This window comes from Gallinula chloropus, assembly GCF_964237585.1.
Source record: "Gallinula chloropus genome assembly, chromosome: 5".
NCBI lineage: Eukaryota > Metazoa > Chordata > Aves > Gruiformes > Rallidae > Gallinula > Gallinula chloropus.
Window position 1 is genome coordinate 22,328,142 of NC_140090.1, and position 19,610 is coordinate 22,347,751.

The following is a 19,610-nucleotide window of genomic DNA, read 5'->3' on the forward strand; positions in this document are numbered from 1 at the left end:
GATCTTTTGATGCAACTAAGCCTGAAGATGAGAGGTAGCTAGATACATGGTGTAGCCAAGAAACTTCTAGAACCAGAAGATTCTGCTAGATCTTTCAGAGCAAGTCAAAAGGTCAGGACTCAACCTGCTTTTATCTGACAATTACTCTCATTTACAAAACTACACCCACACGTATTTGTGCACCACAAGACAAAATAGGGACTGGGAGAATAGTTAAGTAGTTAATCATAGAAGTACATATAGTACAAATTAGTGTATTTGGGTTTGTAGATGTTAATATATACACTATACTAGATGTAACATATATACGCAGTACCCTACATAATGTATGTGTATAGTACACACAGATACATGCATAGATAAACCTGAATGTACTGTAGTTGCTAAATACATACACACATACTACACAATACACTCTACAGCCTAAGGTACACAAATAGACTGTTAGTAGACTGCAATACTGTCACACATGTTTAACTGTCACAGTGCAGAAGACTTGTCTTAGGAGAGATGCTTTCAACGTTTTTCCCATTGCAGCTTAGTTTCAGTAGCCACCTGTGCAGAAATTCTGTGTGGAAGAAGAGATGGAACCGGGTGCTGAGGTGCCAGTGTCAGGAAGTGGCATTCAAGGGCAAGGGAAGCTTTTGAAAGCAGCACTAGAACACCAATCCCCATTTGGAACACCCCTGTTACAACACTGTCACCACAGCAGCATGTCTCAACCAAAATAAACAGACTACATGGAACCAGAAAGCTGCTTAGGTACAACTGAAATAACTTCTCCCAGCACAAAGTAGGTGAGAGTGTCAGCAGTTGGTATGCAAAACCCAGGAGAACAAACTGATGTAACAACCAGGCTGTTGTAGCCCCTGCTCTGAGCCAGACAGGGCACATGAACATGCCAAACACACCCAGGAGTGACAAGAATGTGAGCAGTGTATTTTGCTGTGGTGGCTGTGTAAACAGTAGCGTCAGTTTTTATCCCAGGCCTCAGAAGTCCTTGAAAGTCCCATGACAATGGCCAATAATTAAGCAGCATGATGGTGCTACTTTGCTGTTCTTTGCCCACAAAGAGTTAGTGCTCAACTTCAGTAAGCACATAGTATATTTGTTTCCTATAGAAGAAAAAGCCATCCGTGATAATCAGTTGTAAAATACACCCAAGAGTCACAAAGTTGTACATGACAAAAATTCACAAACTCCAAAGTTTAAGTATGCACTGGATAAAAATAAGTAAGCCCATCTCTAGGATGTTCTAACCTACCACAATTGGATATGGCATACAGAAAACCCTCCATGGTTTTCATTCACTTTGTTGCTATTTTTATGCATTATTTCCACTCCAGAAAAACAGGAACCAAAGCCACATCAAACCAGTGCAACCCTGTGATTATTTCCCAGCATAGCAAAAGCAGATAAACTTACTCAAAAAAACTAACGACAACAACAAGCCTTTGTGCAGAGGAAGTACACAAGCTGGAGAGAGACAAGGATAGACAGACCAGATGACCACGCAGGCATCATAGCAAAGCATGTAAACTGCTAAAAGACAAGAAAGAGCGATTCTATGGGTATCCATACCTGTAAACCTCATTTTTTTTTCTTAATGTGTGACACACTTACTTTGGAAGAAAGGAAGGAAAAGGAAAGTCAGGGGAAGCACACCAGTGTGTGCAGCAACCCAGCACAGTGATATCCAGTAAATGGTTATTTATATGATCATCTTAACAAACCAAGAACTCTTTCTATGGAATAGCCTGCAAGAATTCTGTGCTTCCAATCATCTTGTTACACCTTGAGTGCCATGCTAAATTTTAAATTGAAAGCAGAAATTAAAATGTAATTGCTTAAGTTAAAAACAAATTCTATGTTTTAAATTATCCTTAAGTCTCCTTTGTTCTGTCCCATTTAACTTCCACATCCAGTTGAATCATAATTCCAGGAACACCAGTAAGCAGAAATATGAGCAGAAAAAGTGTTTGGTTTGGATTAGAATTTACAGAAATTGGCGCATCTGAGCAAGCCCCCAGAAGATCATCAATGAGAGAAATGGATTTTAAACGTTGATTGGGTGTGAGAGAAAGAGAATTCAAAATCCTCTCCAATTTTAACAAATCATGCTTACATGGATTAGTATGCGACCAGGAGTTTAAACAAGACCGAGAAAACACCTTTGGGTAAACAGAGGGTTGTTCTGCACTGAACACAGCGTTTAAAGGATTACCCACAGTTCCTTACCCATAGTTACTTCTGTAAGTGCTCATCCTGCATGATTTTTCCCCGAGATAAGTGCTCACTGTTTACATTACTGAGACCAGTTCTAGCTTATAAAGTGCAATGATTTATTTAGCCTCTGACTGCCTTTGCCACATTCTCTGGCTGGGGACAGCTGTCCAAAGATAACTTCAGGCAGCAGGCCAGTTTTTAAGGCATGCCTGCAAGCTGAAACATCAGGCATCAAGACAGTATATAGGTATAAAAGACGCAACCAATCCAGAGTCATAGTAAAAATCTACAACAATGTACGTGCTTGTGGGCACTGCTTTAAACTAGCACTGGCTCTCAACTAGGAGGCCATTATAAAATGGTTTTAAGCCCAGCAATTCATAAAAAGAGAGTCCCAAACCATTACAAGCTTGAGTAGCATGAGCTACTATTTGCTGCTTCTGGGAGTGGCCTACAAGGAGCGATGAATCAAAAACCAACAGTAACCTGTATTTGTAAAAGACTTGTGGAGACAGACAAGCTGGTAGTTCACCCCATTAGCCACTGCGCCCAGGCTGGAAAAGAACAAGCCATTCATTTTTTGGCACAAGATGGAGGTACAGTTTGATTATAAATCAGATGAAGCAGTCTAATCCTGAACTACTGCTTTATTCTTACATATTATTGGTATGGTCACAGCTCAGAAAATTCCTTTGAGGCAGACAGAGTATTTTCCGTATTTCAATGAAATGTGAAAAAAAAAAAAGTTCTTAATTCACTACGGTACCTTCATGTCTCTAACAGGAGGCTCCAAGCAAACTAACAAAGTGCTGAACAGATCAATGTGACAAAGCACAACAATTCCTACTCTAGCAGCAAACATTGGATATCCATCCCTGCCATCAGGGTATGGACAAGTCACAGACACAAGGCATGCTTAAAGGAAACCAAGAACTATTTAAGAGTTGATTTCATAAGATAAACCTAAAGGGCAAATACAAGTATCCACACTAAGTGAAGGAAATGATACAGAGCCGTATCCTCTATTGTATAGCACTGTACACACAATTTTGAATTTCCGGATTCAGTATATACATTGCAGTAAGTTTATGAGAATGCTTATAACCACTCTCAGCTGCCTTACCTGGCTAATGTTCTAGATATTTCTACTGGAGACAAGAAACTACTGAATACAACTGCTGGGGCCTCATGTGCTGCATCACTATCGAACGGTTGGTAAAGTGATGTAGTGTGCCACACGGTCCAATCAAGCCACGTATGAATCGCTAACTGATGGGGAGCGTACCTGTAAAGACAGAAGCCCTATTTTGCGTCTGTATTTGTTTCTGGTTTTCCTGACAACCGAAACAAAAGTCACCCCTCCCCTCGTTTTTCTCATTAGCGCTCTGTAAGGCCGGGCAGGGCGCACGGGGCTGGAATGCCGTCACGCAGCTAAGCGGACACAAGCTACGCCAGTAACACGACACGCGGCCCTTAAATGACGGTTTAAGCCCCTCAGGTGTGGCTCCGCTCTCACGCCGGCCGGGCGCGGTACGAACGAAGCCGGCGCTTCTGTGGGTTGCCGCTGCCCAGCCCCGCGGGTAACCGGCGCCGGGAGCCGAGTCCCCGCCGCGATGGAGGCGGCCCCGCCATCCGCGGGGCTCCGCCCGCCGGGCCCGCGGCGAGGGGAAACGGCAGCGCGGCTGAGCGCGGCGCCGCCCGCCCTCCCTTCTCCCTCCTCCCGTCTCCGAGCGCTGTTTACCGAAGAGGCCAGCCTCGCAGATAAGCCCTGCACGCGGCGTGCCGGCACTGATACGCGAGCACCTCGCGGCGCACACACCGGCCGCCGCCTCAGGGACCCGCGGTCCCAACCGCCACCCCACACCCACCGCCCCTCTGCTGGAGGGCCGCTGCCTCCGCTCCCCTCCCGCTTCAGGGCTAGCGAGCAGCCCGCGGTCCTTCACCGGGAAGGGAGCGGCACCCGGTCCCGTGAGTAACGCTACGGTACCTGTCCAAGGCCGGGCTCCTATAGGAAGCGAGCGCTGCTTTCTCCTGGCAGGCAGCCGAATCACAGGCGCGGCGGAGCACCATCCTCGAGAGCTGCGACCCTGCCCCCCGGGGGACAGGCCGCTCCGGGGCCCACCCGGCCCACTCGTCGGGAGCCGCCCTCTCCTCCGCCCCGTCGCCGTTGCGTGGGGCTGGGCCGGGAGGAGACACCCACCCCTTCGGGCACCTCCTCCCGGCCGTGCGGTGGAGGAGGCCGCGGCCTGGGTAGGGGGAAGCTGGCGTGGCGGGAAATGGCGGCCGGGCCGGGCTGAGGGGACGAGAGCCGCGCCATGAGGCTGCTGCGCGCTTTGCTGCGCTCTGCCTCTCCGGGCAGCATCCCGCAGCAGGTGGACTTCTACTCGCGCTTCTCCCCCTCACCGCTCTCCATGAAGCAGTTCCTGGACTTCGGTGAGTCCCGCCGGGCCGCCCCCCAGCCCGCCGCCCCCGGCTCTTGGCCGCGCTGCCCGCAGGTGCCCGTGAGGAGCGGGGCGGCCCCGAGGCGGCCGCGCGCCTTCGCCGCCCACCTCCTCACCCCCCCCCCGCCGCGTGCGCCGGCGGCTCCGCACCCCTTCCCCCCGTGGCGCTTCCCTGCGGGGCAGAAACAGGCTCCGCTTCCTTCTGGGAGGAGGGAGTCCGCTTGGCTCCCTCCCCGGGCGCTGGAACTGTGGCAAGGTTGAGGCGCCGCGGAGAGTCCGGGCTTTGGCACGGCTCAAGGAGGGTGTTTTTTTTCCGCGAACCCCGCGGCGTGGGGCGGGCGGGCCGGGCCGGCTGTGGCAGCGCTGGTGCAGCCGCTCAGGTGCGGCTCGTTACGCCTTCTGCAGGGTAGCAGCCTGCGACCTTTTAAGGCATAACAAACACAAGGGAGGTTTAGTCTCAGCTGGCGCTGAGCAGCCGAAACAATCAGCACTTCTCCGCGGTCACATGGCTCTGCCCTGCAGAACACCGTACCCAGCTGCTGCGGGTTTAGAAGATGCGTGACAGAGATCAGGTGGCAAACATCGAGACCCCGCACGGAGGACCGGGAATCCGGCCTTGAGGATGAGTAAACTGGTGGCAGGACATTCAGTCTTCTACTCCACACCAAAGCCACTCGTAGTGCTCTCAGCTATGCTTGGAAACAAAAGGGGTCACAGGAATTGTTACCTTCTGTTTCCAAGCTAACACTATACAGACAAAAGTCGTGTAAGTCATGCTGGGAAGCCTTTTCAAAACCTAGGGATGGAGCCGTGCTGTAGTATGTCCTATTTCTGTACCCAGGGCCCTCACATGTGTGCAGGTATTTACAGAAGTGTTGTACATAAACATTTAACTGGTTAATAGTTCTGCTGCTTTACATGTTTTCGCAAGTAAAGCGTAACTGAGAACTAAGCCGAGAACCCAGACTGGGTGAGTGGGAAGACTCACAAAGGAAAGTTTCTCTTAATGACCCTCTGTCACTGCATCTCTCTGTTCAGTATTTTCTACATTGCAATAAGATGTGTCCAATATTTGAAACTCCAGGTTTGTACAGGCACCCTGACATACAGTCTGTTGCTACCATACTTCCAAGCAAAGATTCTTTCAGTTCAGAGTTTGCTTTGACCGGTGGTGTTTTACCACTAAAATACTGATAAAATAATGCTTACCTTAAAATCAGTGTGGATTTTCAAGGTACAGTATTTCCTCATGTCAGAAGTTAGGCTATTTTTTTCAGTACCTGAACTTAAGGTAAAGGTAATGTTAAAAACTCCTTTTCTGTGTTTTGCCTTTTTTAAAAATGAAGGGAAAAAGAGAGGGGAGTCTAACAGTGAAACAGTATTTGTCAACAAGACATTCTGTAGCCATTATAATCTGATGGTGTTTTCACTGGGGATTATTTTTCTCCTTTTGATAGAGTGAGAGCAGTCAAAGAAATCATCAGATCCAGTAACACTAACCTTTTAAAAAACCCCAAAGCTCTGCTTCTGGATCCTCCAGGTTTCTGTCTAGAAAGTGAAAAAACCTATAAGCAAGTTTAAGTCTGGATCATATCCATCAGTTACATCTTGGGTTATAAGTGCACAGTATTTTCTGCAGGAGCCTTATCCACTCTTTACATAGACATAGCTGCCCAGGGAAACGAAGTCAATTGCTTACCCTGAGTTGTTTTCCATATGTGACCCATGATTGGAAAGTTACAGCCTCCAGATAAAACCCCCTGAGTTTGGAATGTAATTGGCTGAGTATATGAAGCATTTGAAAAACACATTGTGATACCTTCAATTTGACTCATTCATTGAATTTTATCTGAAACAAGGGAAAGGCCAGTAACAGTCATGCCCGAAATGCATTTTGACTGGGGATAAGAACAAGAGGTTTTTGGGCAGAAATCGTATGTAGGTACCACAGTACTGGTGTCACTGGGAAGGATTTTCTCGTAAGCTATTCACTTTTTTAGAAGCTAACTGACATTCATCAGTGTAGTTTATGTCATATCTAAGTCTGGATGCATTAGGCTAATCTCCTCCATTACAATTTGGTGCAGATTTTTCCTGTTTAAGACATTCCCAACTTCCTCTTTTTCCACATTACTTCCTTCAATCTCCTTCCCCCCTCCCCCCATGCCAAATAGGAGTGAACTGAGCTGAAACTGGTACCAGAGTGAATGTTGAGTTGCCTGTTGTGAAACACCAAGCCTGAGATATGGACTGCAGCAGATGAACAGGTTAAGTTCAGGTACCTTTTGCATGACACTCAAGTCTATAAGGAAGTCTGGCTGTGAATAAAACACAGCATTTCTTTGCCTCTTCCCCACTCTGCACTAGGCTTTCTTGCCTAGTAAAACAAGCATTGTGGGAGTAAATTTAGGTCTTTATCTTAATAACCTCATTATCTTAATATCCTCATTTAATTGGCGTCCCCAGGGATGGAAGGACAGGTCAGTTATCAACAGGTGCAGTCATTCAGTTTCTAGCTTGTAACAGTGTAGAGAATTAAAAAAGTAGATGTAGAAGAGAACTACTACCATGTCTAAGCATGATAGCTGTCCTATTTTCTCTCAGTATTCACAGGAGTTCATGCTGTTCCTGTAAGACAGTGAATTTAAACTACAACAGGTCTTACTGAAAATAACATAAATATTACAGAATTTTCTGAAAATGTTCCAATTTGAGTTACAGTGATTGAGTAAAGTCAGTGCTCAAGCAGGGTGTATGGGATTGATACTTTCTCAAGCATCCTTCCCAGAAATAGCTTCCTGTGCTGGTTTTGTTTGCCTCTTCAGCATTCCCAGAATGACATCACTGTTTTGGGAATGCTAGTTAAGAGTCAGTGTTTGCTGCAAATAAAATGAACAGTGTACAGGGACAGAAGCAGTGTTTAAAGTTGAATAGTGAAATGTTGCATTATTTACTCTTTACGTAGTGAAGATTCTCCTTGCAACAGGGCTGGTCGGTTTCGGTATGAATTTACCTTTTGAAATACAAGTGGGCTGCTGCCATGAGACATCAGCTTACCAGACTGGCCGAGTCACCTTTCAAACCAAACCACAGACCTCTTATGAAAGAAAGTAAGAGTTTGTGTAGTTCTGTACCCTAAGTGCTGACTTTGTCATACCTGATGTTGTCATATATTTGTTTTGGTTTTAGGGTCTGAAAATGCTTGTGAAAAGACTTCATTTATGTTTCTGCGTCAAGAGTTGCCTGTGAGACTGGCAAACATAATGAAAGAAATAAGCCTGCTTCCAGACAACCTCCTAAAAACACCTTCAGTTCAGCTGGTGCAGAGCTGGTAAGAACATTTCATACTTTGCAGGGTGACTGTATGTCATTTTGTGCCTTTGAGAGTGATCTTCTGCATATACACAAGTTAGAGGGGCAACTCATTCTCTTCTACAGAAGCAACATCGTTCCTGTGCTCATTACATTAACATCGCTTATTTAGACTGAGTATTCTGATGTGACATAATCAGAAACTAAATTTAGAGACTTGGAAAAAAGCCTTTAAGAGCAATTAGAGAAACCACAAGGGAATTAAAAATCATTTAGTATTGCAGGTACTCATGTATTGAATTCAGAATAAAAGCAAAAATCCCCCAGAACAATGTTTAATAGGGACTTACCTAAAATGAAGAAACTAGTTGGAAGAAACCAACAGAAGCAGCCTAATGCACAAAGTGCTTGTGAAATATAGTGGAAACCATTTAAAAACCAGGTTACTGCTGATGGAGAGTAACAATGTAGAAAATATGAGGAAAGAGCAATAGGAAGCTCCCAAAGCCAAAATATTTAAAAACCCACAAAGAATACAAGGCTAATAAAATACAAAAGACATCCTTTGGAAGTAAAATTTGCTTTCTAGTAAGGAACTTGCACATAAGCACGTTTAGAGTTTTGTGAGATGGAAGCAAAACAAGGAGATTGCTTGGCTAAAGGAACATGGCTATCTGGAAAGGGTTTTAAATTTAAGAGAACAGAAAATCTGCCAGTGAATAAGTGGGATTGATTAGGTGACTGAATATAAATAGAGCTATCAGTGAAGATGAAGGCTCTTAATGAAATGTGAATGCTTAAATTCTCATGCTACTAAATGACATTGATCAAATGGGAAATGAATTCCACTTGGACAAATGTGAAGTAGAGCACAGAGAGGAACCTCCTCCCCCTGTACACTTGCTTGTTTACAATGGAAGAAGACATTTTGATGCAACTGGGGATGTTTTTCTGAATATGTCAGTTGATGGGCAAGAAGGCAAATAATGTTAGGAACTAAGTAACAAATGAGGAGGAATATAATTGTACCACTGTGTTAGCCCATTATTCCTTTGAATTGCATGCGGGTTTAGTCACTCCATCCTGAACAGAAAAGACCAAGAGGGATAATCAGAGGGTTGGAACAATTTCTACGTGAGGAGAAACCAAATAGAATTCTTCAGCTTGGAGAATACACATCTAAGGCGAGAGATGGCAGAAATGCTTAAATCAGGAACAAGCTGGGTAGATTTTCTAATAAGAGGAACTAGCTGGGGCTGCAAATAAGTGATCATCTACTGGGTTTAAAACACAGGGAAGATCTTCTCTGCATTCTAATTAAATTGAGCAATTAATTGCTCTGGAAATTTTGGAAGAAAACATCATTAATATATCCTAAAGGATATAACAAAATTCACTGGGGATAGGTCAAGGGGATATATCAAATACAGTGATTTGGAACCATGCAAGCTTGGAAGACCATAAATCACTAACCAAAGGGATCTGGGGAGGCTTACTGGAATTGGTCATTGTCATATTGCTTTCGTTTAAAGGTATGTCCAAAGTCTTCAGGAGATCCTTGACTTTAAGGACAAGAGTTCAGAAGATTCAGGGGCTATTCATAGGTAAGGATATCTGTCACATATATTAATACCACATAGAAGGACTGGCAAGAAAAACAATAGCTTAAGAAAAAATTCAGCTATCTCCGATCTTTACATAAGGATTGCAGTAATATCAACCCCTGTCCCTAAAGGGACGTTAAAACATGAAACAAAGCACTTGCAGACTGTATCATTCTGGTTGGGGATTTTGTGCTGAACCGAAGAAGCTATGTTAAACTTGACCAAATGCTTAGCAATTGTTGGACTTGATATAAAGAACTTTTCACTTGTGTAGGTTTGACCATAATGGCCATTTGACAGGTGTGGGATGATCTGTGGTTGAAGATGGTTGGCATAGTTTTCTCTTTTTCTTGGCAGTAATGAAGATGGTAAATAATCATTTTATAAGTAATGATTACTGATTGAAATATGCTGTGAAGACTGACTCTTTGTCTTGCTATAGGCAGAGCTGTGATATTTCTGTACATATCAGTCTTCATTTCTGTAGGCAGATACTCTATTTGACAGAGTATTAAAATTCACTTGAAAATTAAATACTAATGAGGTATTAATTTTAGTTTTACAGATACTGTGATAAAAATCCGGAATCGGCACAATGATGTAATTCCTACGATGGCTCAAGGAGTGACAGAGTACAAGGAAAGCTTTGGCATTGATCCAGTGACCTCACAGAACGTGCAGTATTTTTTAGACCGCTTCTACATGAGTCGCATCTCAATCAGAATGCTCCTTAATCAACACTGTAAGTGCCACTGTTGAAAGGAGGGGAAATGATACCTGTGCTGTCTCGGTGTATTTTCCTTTCATTTTTAAGTGCTTAATGTGTACTTAAAAGCTCCTTAGGAGTACACTATTTGCCTTGTTATTTATAAAATACTTCATACAATTCTTAAAATATTTATTAATAGTAGACATTCAAGTATGGTGAAGATTGCTGATAAAGTTCTGTTAAGGGGAACAGAAGACACAGACTAAAAATGAGACACAAACTAAAATGATAAAATGATATACTGGGTGTTAATTTTTTTTTTTTGGCAGCTTTATTGTTTGGTGGGAAAATTAATCCAGCTCATCCGAAACACATTGGAAGCATTGATCCTAGCTGCAATGTTGTTGAAGTTATTAGAGGTAAATTAAGCATAGAAGACCAGAAGTCCTGAAAACTTACAAATATCTATACTGAGAGCTAATACACACCTTGTTAATGTTTAGTTTTTTTCCTGCCTGGAGCAGAAGTTTAATATAATTTAATATAATTTAATATAATTTAACTATAATACAGTTTGTCACCTTTCCCAGTAAACCCATTTTTGGTGGGAAAATTCACAATCTCCCTGACTGCCCAATGTTTTTAATTTTTGTTTCTCTTTTTGGCAAACTGTAATGGAAAAAAAAAGTTGAGGGGAAATGTAATTGTCTGTGGCTTTATTATAGATGGATATGAAAGTGCTAAGAGACTTTGTGATTTATATTACATGAGCTCTCCAGAACTCATCCTTGAAGAGTTGAACGGTAAGTGAATGTGGGACGAGTCACTCTTTAACACGATGAACATCTTCTGAAGTAGCTGGTGGTGAAATTTCTTTTACTTTTCATATAGTTACTGTGTTCTGTATATCTACTGTCATAAATAGGTTTATTGTTTGGGTTTTTTTTTTTTTTTTTAAATCTAGCAGGTGGCTGTGCCTGTTCCTTACTGTAATCAGAAAACAAACCAGTTGAAAATTTTTTGATGCTACAGCTGTTGATACAACAGATTTTAGCAGCGTCCTTCCCTCCCTAAGGTTTCTTGTTACTGTCTATTACATCTCACCCTCTCTGCATTTCTTGTGACGCTTCTAAGGTTTATACTAAACATTCCAGTCTAATTTCTTTTGTTTATTCAGCTATCATATTCTTGTAGTTGTAATTAGATACAGTATGCACAAATCATGGTAAAAATTATTTGAACCCAACGGCTGTGACTTGAAAAAATGAACTCAGAGATCACCTGTAGTCCTCATAGTTCTGCTGAATGCCAAAAGGCCATTCTGTCATTATTCACTAGAGTACTTTTCAGAATACTAAATGCCAAGTTAGGACAGACCTACACAAACAAGCAATCAAAATTGCTTCTACAAGTAATTGTGAAAGCCAAGGTACAACCACAGTGACTTGGCCTATGAAGCTAAAGATAGTGTGGCCTTAACTACACATTCCACATCTTTTCCTCCTACTGTGCAAACTCTGGTGTTCTGTATCTAGATTAAAGGGTTTACCTCTCTCCATCTGGGGAACATGAAAACATTTATAAGAAACTGTTGGTCACACTGGCTCATTCTCTGTACTTGAGGGGCCATTAAATGTTGTATGTGCTGTAGAAGCCAGAACAAATAGTTCAGTTGTTACAGAGTGACCTTTTGCTCAGTGAATTGTGAAGGTGAGTTAAATCTGATGCAGGCCAAATGCATGCTCCTTGCCCATAGCTGAGAGCAGAGACCATTATTTAAGCCTTAGGCATGGAGGGAAATGGCTAATTGAAGACAGGAATCTGACATATTTCAAAGTGTGACTATTTCTGACCCCCTTTTTTTTTTTGCTGATGTAGAGCATATGTTCTACATCTTGTGACGTCACTAATATTCAACATCTATGTTCACAGAGTCACTAACAGAGTCTGGTGAGAAAGTACTAATTTATTGAATTGACAGAACCTTAAGACCAGCAGAAATTTCTGAGCAATCTTTCCTTATTTTTTCATATAATGAACATGTTCCTGTGATATATTTTCTAGAATTTATTATTTAAACAAAGTTTGAAAACAATACCAGTTTTATGGACAGAATTGTCTATATAACTGCTGTTAGAAATTAGCTAGTTTCTAAATTAATCCAAGGGTAAGATGTGCTGTAGTTACTACTTGGTGCATTACAGGATCATACGCTAGTTCAGGTTGGGAGGGATACCAGGATGTTTCTAGCCTGACCTGCTTGAATCAGGGACAGTATGAGGTCAGACCAGGTTGCTGAGGGCTTTATCCAGTTTGGTCTAACAAATCCTCCAAGGCCACCAACTGTATAAGGCCTCTGGGTAACCTGTTTGAATGCCTGACTGCCATGGTGAAAAAGTTTTTCTCTATGTCCAGTCTGAACCTCTGTAATGTCATCTTGTTCTCCCACCACCTCAAGAGCTTGACTCTTTGTCTTAATGCTAACCTTCCCATAGGTATTTGAAAGCAACATTCAGAAATGCCATGTGGGTTTTAAGATTAATTTCTGAAGCAGCAAGCACATTTGAAAACCTCAAGTATGCCTTTTGATTAACTTTTTAGCTTTTCAGAAGCTTTCTGTTCAGATTTTCCTTCTCTTGTAAGTTCTCTCAGCAATACAAATACACATTCTGAATTACTGCGGGCATGAATAAAAGATCGAGTTTGCTACTTACTTATCTAGACTTTCTCTTCTCCAGCTAAATCGCCAGGACAGCCCATGCAAGTGGTGTATGTGCCATCACATCTCTATCACATGGTTTTTGAACTTTTCAAGGTCTGTGCACTTATCATTACACAATTCTTCTACACATCTTTGTTTAGTAAGCTTGTATTTGACTTTCTGAACCAATTTTAGAGAGTAGTGTGTTTTTGCAAGTGCAAACCTCTTGCTGTTCGACTGCAGGAAGGTACCTGCTACTTAGACAAACAGTAACTAACTGTAGAAAACAAACAGTGTTGGAATATGTATCTCCTTTGCCGAGCCACTGAATATACTTGCCACCTTCGGAGTAGACTCCTTTGTCAAAAATTCTAAAATGTATAAAGATAGTAATTAATAAAGCAAGTAAGAATAAGATACAGAATTATGGTGACCTCTTCAAATCTGGTATAACATGTAACAGATTCTATAGAGCTTTCTTCATACAGTTCAACCTAGACTTTTCTTGATTATTCTGTTCATTGCATGTCCTATGCATTTTAAAGGTTTCTACAAATTGGTACATCAAAATATTCAGTGTTATAAAAAAATTAAATATTTAAAGTCTGTTTATTCTAATAAACTATATAAATGCTGACACTTAACTAACCAGGAATACTAAAAAACCCCCACCCCTTTTCTAAAACCATATGGATTTATCCTCATTCTGAACTATGTGATCAAAACTTTCCTTAATTGATGTTTTAAGATAATATACAAAGTGGTAAGAGCAGGATTGAAGTTGTACTTGAATATTGCAGAATGCAATGAGAGCCACCATGGAACATAATGCTGATCGATGCATTTATCCTCCAATTCATGTACATGTCACACTGGGAAATGAAGATTTAACTGTGAAGGTATCACATTTTTTATTATTTTTAAGGCTATTTTGATCGGATTTTCTTTCTTCCCCTTCCCCCCCCCAGGCAGAGTATTACTAAGTTTGGCTGGTGGTCTGGTTCCAACAGTAGATAGTATGTGGTAATGTAGTAACAAGATCATAATGGAATTTCACATAATGTATCAGTAGGAAATTCATGAAGTTTGTGCAGTCACACTGTGGTAGAATTCGATGTCTTTGGCACATTCATGCCTTGCCTAGCTTACAAGTAATCATGATTAAAATCAAAGGAGCATCTTTACACATTTGGTATGTGACAAGAACAGCTACACAGGAGCGAAAACTGAAACAGGGGAACTAAACATTGGATATTCCGTGCAAATCAAACTTTCCTGAAATACACTTTGCAGAGTAATTTCTTTTTCTGTACAACATTGAAGTTGGATTTCAAAGTCCAACTGCAAACATTGGCTTTTCATAGGTCTAACCAAAGTGTGGTGACACATCTCTCCTGATTTACCCCTTCGGTAATAGGTTTTAACAGACTGTATTTAACTGGCAGTATTCCCGAGGAATAAACAGAACCTGGCATTTGCTAGAAGGTGTAGATACTGACTTCAGATAAAGTTGATTTATGAACAAGGTAAAAGCAATGCTCAAATAAAGTAGAACTTTCTGGCTTCCAAGAGATTATGAATGCTTCTTGTGGTATTTTATTTAAATGGTTTGGATAAGGGATGGAAGAATTAACCTCTCTCTGGCCCTTGCTGTAGCTAAGTGATGAGAAAACTTATATTTAATAGGGACAAGTTTTACCTGAGCATTCTCTGGCTTGTTGTTTGAAAGAAGCTCTAGTTTATAAAAAAAAAACCCAATGCATTGTTGTTCCAGATGAGTGATCGTGGTGGAGGTGTCCCTATGAGGAAGATTGACAGACTATTCAACTACATGTATTCAACAGCACCACGTCCACGTGTTGAGACATCACGAGCTACACCTTTGGTATGCAGCATTTTTATATCTCGTCATCTTGGATATGTTTGTCACAAAACAAACCATTTAGCTGTAACTATGAACTACTGATTTTACAGATCTTGGGGGCATCACCATTTGGGTGTTACAACTTAATTAAAATATTTTTCTGAAAATAACAGGAAAATTGCATAAAATCCTAAAAAATATTTATGCGTGATTCAAGATTCATGTTTTTCTCTACCAATACAAAGATCAGCCACCTTAAGCAGAACACTTAGATATGCTGCATGTACTACAGTAAGGACAGGAATCTGAATTCTTCTTGTGGCCAGTTAATGAAAGGAAAAATAACAATAGTGATGATTTTGGATCAAGTCCAGAGTTTCATTTAAACTATGTAGTCAGTTGTACCATCCCCCAGCAAGGATGAAGATACACAGATGGGACAGGGCATATGAGGAATCTACTTTTAGTCTCCTGTAAACTTATTTATGCAAGAAATAAAGCCTTAGCTCTCAGTAAGCAGCTCTGACCAACTTTCCCAAATTTGTACTCTCAACTGCAAAAATGTGTTTAAATGTATGTAGTGTGCTGCATCTAGATGACTGTGCAACCCATTAGATGCTTTAGAGAAGCGTTGTGTACGTTCATTGAGAGATTACCTCTAAAATTTAGCAGATAGAACAGTTACACTTAACACTTGAGGGCTGTTACCTGCTCCTGCAGACAGTGTTTGATATGACTATAAGCTGCAAGTTCATAGATCCTACTTCTTGCACTGTTTTTATATCAGTGTAATCTCATTTAAGTACTCAGTGTTGTTAAGATCACCTGCTCCCCAAGGCATAAGACAGACTTGGTAGTTTTCTCTAATGGGGTCATCTCTTCCTGAAAAAGCTACCGTGATACAAGAACTGTGACTTAGCAGCCCTGTCTGACAAAGGAATAAAATGTGTCATAACCACAATCATCCATGGGTTCTTCTATTTCTGGGGTGTGTAACCACTCTGGGGGCATAATAGTTAACATTTGAGCTCCTTATCTTACTGTCAAACATCATGGTTATTTTGTTTATTTACTAAGTTAAAGCAGAAAATGCCACTGAGTGATGCCATTAATGAAAGTACACTTTTTTCCCTGGATCAGGCTGGATTTGGCTATGGCTTACCCATATCACGTCTGTATGCGCAGTACTTCCAAGGAGACCTGAAACTGTATTCCTTAGAAGGCTACGGCACAGATGCAGTTATTTACATAAAGGTATGATGTCATGCTTTACAGTTTTAATTTATCAGCAACTCTTCACTGCTAATGGAACTCCTTGCTCTGTTACTCTAAGTTTGATCAAAAAGAATTGTCAGCTATGGTCTTCTCTACTTACAGGCCTTATCAACAGAATCAATTGAAAGACTCCCTGTATATAACAAAGCAGCCTGGAAACACTATAAAGCAAACCATGAAGCGGATGATTGGTGTGTGCCAAGCAGTGAGCCAAAGGACATGACCACTTTTCGCAGTATATAGCTTTTTCCTCAACAGTTCATGAGAAGTAGGTATGTCTGTAAAGGGAATTTAAAAGACCTTGTTTACTCCCAAGATACTGAGCTACGTTTTGTACGTGAAAATACTTTTTAAGCGGAGTAACTTTTCTGGAATAAAAAAACCCAACAAACACAACACAGGAGAAACCCCAAACCTGTACATACTTCTAAGGGAAAAGGTTACATCTAAGGTGCTCCACTGTCTATGACTGCTTTCAGTAGCTAAATCAAGGCAGCAGTAATTTCAGGGTTTACGGGGACCAATGCAATCTCTGTCATACCTGGTGAGAAATGTATTAACTAACGTAATTACAAAATTGGTTTAATAGCAAGACTATTGAAAAATCTCACCAGCGCATTTTTTAATTATACAATATTACTGATTGACTAAAAAAACTCATATAAGAAATACTGAATTCACTGCTATACCTTTGCACCTGTATGGCACTTTGTTCTTTTATCTGAAGCATGCTGAAGCCTAATTTTTTGAAGTTGCATATGTTGCCTACATCAAGGTTTCCTGCAGACATAGAAATCACACTTAGGTTTGTTGGGATTAGAAAGAAAGAAATTAAAAATGAATTCTAGCTGCTACCACTGGCATAATATATCTCAGGTATGTGGTATCAGTCATATTTCTTTGGTTGTAATGTGAATATTTAATACATGTGAAAAACTTATCTTGCCCTGATCATTGTGAATTTGCAAATAGTGTTGACTTGTGTACAGTAAAGACATGCTGACTTGCATCTGGCTTACATTTCTGTAGGTAATGCAGTATCAATGTTCTAGCCCTATTAAGATCTCAGACTCTGGAGCATGTCAGGTTACAGCTGTAAATGAAACTATTTTAATAAACAGATTTCTTTTTTTACATGTGCCATTAGTAGGGCATCTCTATTACTTGGACAAGAGAAACTACCTTCTCAGGAGTATTTAAGAAAAAGTGGAATTAACAGGTTTTGAAAATACTGTTGTATTTGTGATGTGTTTCTGGCCTCATTTACATAGTAAACAGAAGGCACACTGTAACAAATAAGGTAAGCAGAATGTGTTTATCAGTCACTGCGAACTGCCAAAACATACTGGTGAAGATAGAAAGCAGAATAAGTATTACATTTCAGGTACAAAGTCCTTCTTTTAATAAAGGATTCAACTTCTTTTAATGCCTATTGTGCCAGCTTTGTTCAAATCATACACATCTATATAGCACCTCAATCCCTGTCACCCCTGAATATTTTAGGAGTGGTGTAGTTTAAGGACATGGAGACTTAATCCTTTTTCAGTTAATTCATTGCATGAAATTCTGTCATTTTTGGTCTGCAGCAGACATGCATAATCACTCTGAGAAACAATAAGCTTAAATTTGCTACTTTACTAGCTCTGCACAGAGCACAAGGTGAGATGCCACCAGAGAAGGGAATAGCTGGTATGTTAGAAACAACATCTTGCCATTCTGGTTGTAGCTGAGCCAGATTAAGTGTTACCACCTGCTACCTCCATAGGCCAGTTATGCAAACCAGTAACATGGTTTTATACCCTGGGCAAGCTAATGTAGCTTCGCCAGGAGTGGTTTACAGTGGGCTATACACATAGTTAAACTGACATCCTAAGGAAGGACTGATCTAGTTTAATTGCCTCCAGAACAGCACAGTTACCTGTTCCACTCAAGCTCGTGGGCACTCCGAGAGGTCCCTATTGCTCTTCTGTACAAGGATGGGAGGTGGTGACTGGCATACCTTTCAATCTGCATGGCTACAAGTGAGGGCAATCTACAGCTGTTGTTCTTCAGCCCTGCAAGAGGATGTATGTGAGCAATTCCATGTACTGTAACATACAAAAGTTCGAGGGAATGCTTGTGCGGTTATTGCTTTCGCTCAACTAAAGCTGGAAGTTTCGCCTTCTAGTGGAAGGTGTCCTTGCCTGGGGCAGAGGGGTTGGAACTAGATGATCTTTAAGGTCCCTTCCAACCCAAAGCATTCTGATTCTATGATTTTAAAGATTTAACACTGAAGCTGAACATTTTAGCTTCTATGTTAAGTTACATGGAACTGATTTTAGTAATATCAGAGAACTACAAAGGAGGTTTCTGAAGAAAAGCTAACACAGGTTGTTTTCTACAAAGTCTGTTAAAAGTGTTTCATATGGTATTGAACTAAAACCTCTTCCATGCTCTCAGCTAGATACTGATTGAATTCTGATTATTAGAACAACTTGATGTGTAATTGTATTTCTATCCATCTCCTCACCCGCCACCCTGAATGACTGTGGTGAAGACACAAGTGTAGTGAGATTCTGGTTTGCAATGTTTAACGCTACTTACATGTTTGATTACTCTTGATTTCAGCAGAAGTTCAGAAGATAGGGTTTTTTTTGTTTAACATGTTCATTACTGAAATTACTGTTAGCACACTGGTTAAGTTGAAATGAATTCACTGTAGAAAGTATACTAGCTCAGCTATCAAAACGCTGAGATTAATAGTTTTGTATGCAAATGAGCTCAATCTTGCACTGTGAAATTAATCTTGGTTTGTGTTAACTTAATTTTTTTTAAAGAATCACTACGTTTATTCATTAAAACTTTTAAAAATTAAACTTTCAGTTGGGTGATTTTGTGGCTTTGTACTAAGCTAGTTCCATGGAACCAGCCTTCTCCTTTTGCATCTGACAGATGCTAAATGCTGTGGTCTGTGATAATTCTTATGCTTAGATGCCAAGTGAATTTATCATCCCTGCTACTGCTCCCTGTTTAACAGCTCTGTGCACAAGCAAACCTTTGAAACCATTATTTCCACTAGTCTCCTTCCTGAGAAACACTCTCTTTACAGGGTAAAGCATTCAGTTCAGTAGGAGGAAGTTAATGCACGGCTGTATCAGTATTCTCTGCTCCAGCTGAAAGCACTTAACTGAGACATAAACTTCCTTGACCGAATTAATTGAAGGGTGGTTTTACATGTGTGCTCCTACGGATTTGATCACTCCATACTTCTAGTTCAGTTTTATCAGCAGGGCGGCATTCCTCTCTGGTTCAAGGTCTGTAAGTTTGGAGTACAAACTCTGAGCTACTGGAAACAAAGTAGATACTTTAAAACATGATCAAATAATTGTTTCTTAAAACACAAAACTGAAAATTAAATCTCTTGAAAAGTAATTATTACCAAGATTTTCAAACTTTATTTTGGAAATGCAGAGTGTGCAAAAGCATTTCCACACAGTCC

At 41.0% G+C, this 19,610-nt stretch overlaps 1 protein-coding gene across 1 annotated transcript; it reads left to right on the plus strand.

The window, feature by feature from the left end:
- Positions 1-4,467: 4,467 nt before the first annotated feature.
- Positions 4,468-19,002, plus strand: PDK1 (pyruvate dehydrogenase kinase 1). Its single transcript, XM_084265129.1, has 11 exons — positions 4,468-4,659; positions 7,857-7,998; positions 9,512-9,583; positions 10,141-10,325; positions 10,622-10,711; positions 11,018-11,095; positions 13,031-13,107; positions 13,794-13,892; positions 14,768-14,878; positions 15,998-16,111; positions 16,235-19,002. The coding sequence occupies exons 1-11, from the start codon at positions 4,542-4,544 to the stop codon at positions 16,373-16,375; spliced, it is 1,227 nt and encodes a 408-aa protein (XP_084121255.1). The 5' UTR covers positions 4,468-4,541; the 3' UTR covers positions 16,376-19,002.
- The last annotated feature ends 608 nt before the right edge of the window (positions 19,003-19,610 follow it).